The 7,607-nt window shown below is 39.7% G+C and overlaps 1 protein-coding gene across 1 annotated transcript; it reads left to right on the top strand.

Moving 5' to 3' along the window:
* The first annotated feature begins 576 nt into the window (after nucleotides 1–576).
* On the top strand, nucleotides 577–897 carry LOC112321951 (large ribosomal subunit protein eL29-like). Its single transcript, XM_024579562.2, has one exon. It carries the CDS (start codon nucleotides 577–579, stop codon nucleotides 895–897), a length of 321 nt encoding a protein of 106 aa, XP_024435330.2.
* The last annotated feature ends 6,710 nt before the right edge of the window (nucleotides 898–7,607 follow it).

Here is a 7,607-nt window from a genome sequence, read left to right as displayed (position 1 = left end):
CAACCCAAGAAGATGGTGGACTCTTGTCCTAAAAACCATCTTAACATCTGTGGTCAGGCTGCGTGGCCTTTAAAAAAAGAGGGAAAGGAAGTGGGGACATGTAGGCAGTGATCTGTCTGGTTCCAACCGAAGTCTTGCTGTTGAATCCTTCTGCATCAGCTGAATTCCTGCAATGGTCAGCTTCTATCTGGCTGGGAAATAGAACTGCTGATCCCTGGAATGTACTACAGTAGAGGCTGAAATAGAGGTTAACAATAAATCTGGTTCCTGTTTCTGTTCCAACAGACTTGTTAGTTCGTTAGTACAATTAATTCTGGTTAGTACAATATTGTGAAAAATGGCATGCTTTTCATTCTCTGTTACAGCAGGGGTGATGGAAGAGAATTCTCTCCCAAAAGCAGTTAGTAAAGACTAGAAGAGTTCTTCTGGCCCCAGGAGCTTTGGGAGCTGCAGGCTTCAGTACAGATATGGCCAAGTTGAAGAACCATACCGCACACAACCAGTCCCAAAAATGGAAGAGAAACTGCATCAAGAAACTCTGATCTTAAGGGGGCATACCCCAAGTTCCTGAGGAACATGCACTTTGCCAAGAAGCACAACAAGAAAGACCCAGAGAAGATGCAGGCCAACAATGTCAAGGCTGCAAGTGCACATGCCAGAGCTATCAAGACCTTAGCAAAACCCAGGTCAAGTCCAAGATCCCAAAGGGTGGCAGCCGCAAGCTCAATTGACCTCCCTACAATGCTCACCCCAAGCATGAGAAATGGTGCTCATGCCTGCATTGCCAAGGGTCTCAGGCTCTGCCAGCCAAAATCCAAGGTCAAGGCTCAAACTCAGGCCCAAGCTGTGATTGCAGCTGCAGCTGCAGCTGCATCTGAGGCTCAGGCTGAGGTTTAAGCTCAGGCTCAGGCTCCCAAAGGTGCTCAGGTCACCACAAATTCTTCACAGTAGAGACCTCTGTCTGCCAGTGTGAGGACGGAAGGACTGTTGTGACACCTGGGCTGCTGGCTGCATGGAGCTGGTGTCCTCCTGTGCTTTTTGTACAAATAAACTTGAGGCAAGATCTGTAAAAAGAAGACTGGAGAGGGTGACTGCTACTTCAAATACAAAAGTACAAAAGACAGGAACAACACAAACTTCAAGAGCATGAAAAATGACACAACCAAGAATCACAATAGTTACCAGTAACCCTACCCCAAAACACAGAGACTAGTGTTTTAACCAAGAAAGAATTCAAAATAGCTATTTTAAGGAAGCTCAATGAGCTACAAGAAAAAAGACTCCCGCTAATTCAACAAAATAAAGAAAATATACAGACTCGAACTATACATTAGGCCAAACAAATCTAACAGATTATAAACACATAGACACACATAAAGAAACCAGGAGTTATCTTCTGCAGGGCGGGCCCATTGTAGGACAAGCTTCCCCTGCTCGGTGAGTGCTTTAGGAACCCACCTGTGTCAGTGCACCAGCTGGCGTTGTTGTAAGAGGCTGTTTAGCTTCAGTGAATTTTTTTGAAGACTCTTTCAACACGTTCGCTTATTTCATGATGGGTGATTCATGAGCACACCTGCCCACACCACAATGAGTGTTCAGCAGTTTTTGACCAAAAAAGGCATGACTCCCCCATGCCCCACCCTCTCTATTCACCTGATCTCACCCCAAGAGACTTTTTTTGTTGTTTTCCCATATGAAAAATGTCCTCAAAGGGAAACACTTTGCTGATGTGGAAGAGGTGAAACAAAAATGGCAGAAGCACTAAAAGGCATCAAAATTGGTGAGTTGAAAACTGTTTTGAACAGTGGAAAAAAGTCTTGATAGTGAATTCTGCCAAATATTTAAAGATGAATTAATACCAATCCTTCTCAAATGCTGCCCAAAAAAATGAAGAGGAGAAAACAGTTCTCAAATTATTTTATGAGGGTAACATTACCCTGATGCCAAAGTTAGGAAAGCACTACAAGAAAAGAAAATTATAGGCCAATATCCCTGATAAAAATAAATGCAAAATTCTCACCAAAGTATTAGCAAAATAGTCAACAGTACTTCAAAAGCATTGTATGCCATAATCAAGTCACATTTATCTCTGGGATGCAAGGATGGCTCAACGTGTATAAAACAATAAATGTGATGCACCATATTAATAAAACAAAGGATAAAAATCATATGGTGCCCATCAGATGAGTGGATAAAACAACTATGGGACATCTACACAATGGAATACTACTCGGCCATAAAAAAGAAGAAAATTTTACCCTTCGTGACAATATGAATGGACCTGGAGAACATTATGCTAAATGAGATAAACCATTCAGAGAAAGACAAATACCATATGATTTCACTCATATGTGGAGTCTAATGAAGAAACTGAAGTAACAAGCAAAATATAGACAGACTCGTAGATAGAGAGCAGGATGACAGATAAGGGGATAGGTAGAAGAAGGTGGGGGGATTAAGCAAAAAGGAAAAAGGACTCATGGGCATGGACAACAGTGGCGATTTTAGGGGGGAGGAGAGTAGAAGGGGACTAAATGGAAATGGAAAAATATAATAAACAAGTAAAAATAAAAAATAAAAACAATCATTTTTACAGAAAAATATCATATGAACATCACACTCAGCTGTGTAAAGTTGAAAGTTTTTCCTCTAAGATTAGAAACAAGAAAAAAATGCTCACTCTTACCACTTTTATTCAGCATGCTGCTGGAAGTCCTACACAAAGCAATGAGGCAAGAAGAAGAAATAAAAGGCATCCAGATTGGAAAAGAAGAAGTATTTGCAGATGACATGGTATTATGTATTGTGAACCTTGAGAAGGGAAACACCTAATAAAAAGGGTTTCTGGTGGCTAACTGGGCTAAATTTTTAAAAAATACAGCCTAACAGCCAGCTCTAGATGGGAGTCTCTCATGCAAACCGCACTTCAGGGAGAAGCCTGAGCTTTATACTTGCCTGCGCTGTGTTTCTACCATCTGAGCCAGGCCTTATAAAGGCATTCCTGGAACCCTATATCAACCCATAGAACTGAAGCTCTCGCTTTCTTTATCTGTCTGAGCTGTGCAGCTTCAACCAACCAGAGTGATTCTATTCTGACCAGTGGAAACACTGCCTTTTGGATCAATCAAACTTCAGGGATGTAGAGTCCTCGCTTGCATGAGGACAGATCAATTAGGGATCAAAGGCAGGAACTTCTATCTATGTTAGACAGCTTCTCACTGGCTCTGAGACCACACCTTCCCTTTCCATTGAAACCTGAAAACTGCATTTCCCTGGCTGAGCTGAAACACCTAAGATGTCTCTCCATGTCTTTCTGGAACAGAACAGAACAGACTAGCACAGGCCAGAGCAGACCGGCATAGAGCAAAGCAGATCACAGCCGCACAACGCAGACCAGCATTGAACTCAGCAAAGTGGACCAGCGAGGAGCAGAGCTGCCTAACCGGACAGGGATGTGGCTCCAGAGCTGCCTGGCCCCAGGGTCACCTAACCGCCATGTTTTTTTTTTTTTCTTTTTTCACTCAAGTGCAGTATCACAATTGGGCTATTTTGCATTGACTAAAGTTTCCTTCTTTACCTTACCCCAAACTGGGGAATCCTGTTGGCATTGAATTGGTGACAGTGAACATTGGCCGACAGTATAGAAATCCCTAATGTCTCCCCACTCCACACACACAAACCTGTAGTACAATACTAAACAAAGTATTAAATATAGTTGCATGATACAGCATCAGTACACAAAAATTAGTTGCATTTCTCTACACTAATGACAAATTATCAGAAAATGAAATTAAGAAAACAACTTCATTTACAATTGTGTCAAAAAGAAGAAAATACTTTAGGAATAAATTTAACCAAGAATATGAAAGATGAACGTGTTGAAAACTACAAGACATTAATGAAAAAAATTAAGAAGTCGCAAATAAAAGAAAAGATGTTCTGTGCTCGTGGATAGAAAAAAATAATACTGTTAAAGCATCCATACTACCCAAAGCAATCTATAGCTTCAGTGCAATCCCTATCAAAATTCCAATGGTACTTTTCACATGAACAGAACAAACAAGTCTGTATGCAAACACAGAAGCCCTGAATAACCAAAGCAATCTTGGGAAAGAAACAGTTGGAGGCACCACTCTTTCTGATTTCAAACTATGTTATAAAGCAATAGTAATTAAAACGTTTTGGTACTGGCATAACAGGGGCAGAGATTAATGGAACAAAATGGAGAGTCAAGAAATAAACCCATGCATACATGCTAAGCAATTTTCAACACAGGACCCAAGATATGTAATGGGGAAAGGATAGAGTCTTCTTTAACTGTGCTGGGAAAACTGCATAGTCACATACAGAAGGATAAAATGAACCCTTATCTTTTATCATATACAAAAATAAAATCAAAATGGATTAAACACTTGAATGTAGAAAGCAAAACCATAAAAATCCTAAAAGAAAGCATAGGGTTTAAGCTCCTTGATGTTGATATTGATAATGGTGTTTTTTTTATCTGACACCACAGGCAAAGGCAACAACAACAAAAATAAACAAGTGGAACTCCATCAAACTAAAATGCTTCTGTTTAGCCCTTTCACCTTTTCTCCCACCCTCCCAACCTCCTCCTCTCTGAAAACTGTCCATCTGTCCTCTGTATCTATAGTCTTTCTATTTTGTTTGTTAGTTTATTTTGTTCATTAGATTCCACATTTAAGTGAAGTCATAGGTATTTGTTTTCCTCTGACTGGCTTATTTCATTTAGCATAATACTCTCCAGGATTATCTATGTTGTCTCAAGAGGTAAGATTTCCTTCTTTTTTTATGGCTGAGTAAATGTACCACAGTTTTTTTTATCCATTCATCTACTGAAGAAATTCTTTTAAATGGAGGGAATTAAATACCAAGTGACTTTAGCTAAAGGAAATATTTAAGGATCTTCCAAGATGAAGATTCTAACTTATTCTAATTGAAAATCTTATTTTGAAGAAAGGAAAGAAAAGAAAATTATGTGGATATACCTAAATAGATATGGAATAGATAAAATGTTAATGGTAAAGTTTCAAATTTTGACATATATATTAGAATTCAAGGGAGCAAATACGGCATTAGTAGTCAATAAAAGGAGATATTAGGTCCCTGCACTGTTTGAGAAAAAGTAAAACTGCTAATTTGTTAGACTTTACTGAGTAAAGAACACACGCTGTAAAATGCAGGCACTAATAAAATATTTAAAGCATGTTAGGTTAAGAAGTTCCTAAAGGAAAGTTGAAATAAAAATATTTATTGTGAAAAGTAAGAAAACAAAGAAGAAGTAGATTTCAAAGACATGGTAGTGTGCATCACAAATTAAGTAACTGCATTATACTTAATAACTAATTATAATAATATATTGATACAGGTAAAAATAAACAATACTAAATTATAGTAATTTCATAACTATACTAAACAAAAATAACATAATTCTCAGTTTAATTTTGAAGAATGCTTATATTTACAATCACTGCTGCCTTACTAGCACCCCTTTAACAGAAGCATACCATACGCTGCCATGTGTCATGCATTCCTGTGTGCAGTGCGCACACACGATGTTGGCCCACACCTTCAGGAACAAAGTCTTTTGTTTTAATTTTGTAATTCAATTTTGTAGTTATTTATACTTAGAAACAAAACTGATTGTTGTATTCCAGGGTATTATTTTGCATACAGATGTCGTTATTGCTTTCTAGAGTTATACTTTTAACACATAAACATAGATAAAATAGTTTAAAACATTTATATAGATATGGAATTAGTACTACCTGTGTATATGCGCATCCTTATTATTCCCTCAAAAATTTGGGCAACAAGTGTGCACACAGCAAAATATGGTAAATATCACAGTAAAAATGAAAGAAATGTACCACGCAGTACGAACAAGTAGAAAACGGCTACAGCCAATGTACTATCACAGTATCACAGCCATGCTAGAAATGATGAAACACGTTTCATAATGACAGATTGACTGTCCAAAACATAGCAGTGCTATTTTATTGTACTTTATTGATTATGCTATTACAGTTGTCCTGGTTTTTCCCCTTTGACCCCCTCCCCCAGCACCCTCTACTCCTTCAAGCAATCCCCCCATCCTCGTTCATGTCCATGGATCTTGTGTGTAAGTCCTTTGTCTACTCCCTTTCCTATACTGTACTTTACCATGGCTATTCTGTAGCTACCTATTTGTACTTCTTAATCCCCTCACCTCTCACCCATTCTCCTCATGTCTATCTTAACCTTTAGCATTTTAATTACAGTGTGTCTTAGGGTGTCTTAGGGTGGGTCTTTTTGTGTCCATTTGTTTGGCGCTCTCTGTGCTTCTTGGCCTTGCATCTTTATTTCCTTCACCAAATTAGGGAATATTTCTTTCATTATTTTTTCAAATAGAGTTCCAATTTCTTGTTCTTTCTCTTCTCCTCTGGCACCACTATGAAGCAAATGTTGGATTGCTTAAAGTTCTCCCACAGACTGCTCACACTGTCTCTGGGTTTTTTTTGGCGGGGGGGATTCTCTTTTCTTCCTGTTCTGATTGGTTGTTTTTTGATTTCTTATGTTTCAAATCATTGATTTTATTTTTGGCTTCATCCACTCTACCATTTTTTCCCTCTAAATTGTTCTTTATTTCAATTAGTGTATCCTTCATTTCTGACTGGATCTTTTTTATGTTGTTAAGGTCTTTACTAAGTTCCTTCAGAATCCTTATAACCATTGTTTTGAACTCTGCATCTCATAGGTGGCTTATCTTCATTTCATTTAGCTCTGTTTTCTGGAGTTTTGATCTGTTCTTTCATTTGAACCATGTTTCTTTGTCTCCTCGTTTTGTCAGCCTCCCTGTGTTTGTTTCTATGTATTAGGTAGAGCTGCTTTGACTTGTTTTGGTAGTGTGGACTAATGTAGTAGGTGTTTGGTGGGGTCCAGTGGCACAGTCTCCTCTATCATCCAAGGTGGGTACTCAAGGTGTGTCCTTCTTGTAGGCTGAGTACACCCTCCTCTTATAGCTGAGCTTTGGTTGCTGTTGGCAGATGAATGGGAGGGATACCCAGGCTAGTCAGCTGCTGGTCAGCTGTGACCATTTACCACCAACCTCCACCCTCCATGGAGGATCAGCTATGCAGGGGCAGGGTGGTAGTGCTCCGAAGTGGGTGCACTGGCCCCTGTGGTGTTCCACATGGTGCAGGCCAAGGTCAGCTCTCACCTGTGCTTTGCCTGAGGCCACCCCGCTTGAGTTGTAAAGCAATCTGAGATGGCTGCTACTTGTGCTGGGCTTGGAGATTTCCAGGTGAAGCCAGGCTATAAATCTAGGCTGCTAGTTCCTGGCCTGAGGCCCACTGAGACTGGTTGCTCCTTGTTTGAGAGGATGTAGGAAATTGTGGAGCATGAGCCAAGTCCCCTCATTCATATGGAAAAATGGCTTGGGTGGGCCAGTAAATTGGTTGGGGCAGAGGCTCTGGGCATCTCCAAGTTGGGTCATACTTGTTAGCCAGGTTGATAGAACCTTAGAATGGCACCAGTAGGCTTGCTCTATGGGGGGAGTGTCTAGAAAAGGGACAGTGGCCCCTGCTTACCTTCAAGCCAGAACTTCA

The sequence above is a fragment of the Desmodus rotundus genome, chromosome 3 (genome assembly GCF_022682495.2).
Source record: "Desmodus rotundus isolate HL8 chromosome 3, HLdesRot8A.1, whole genome shotgun sequence".
In the NCBI taxonomy this organism is placed as follows: domain Eukaryota; kingdom Metazoa; phylum Chordata; class Mammalia; order Chiroptera; family Phyllostomidae; genus Desmodus; species Desmodus rotundus.
Note: the sequence above shows the minus strand (reverse complement) of the source record. Positions and strands in the feature narration are given on the sequence as shown.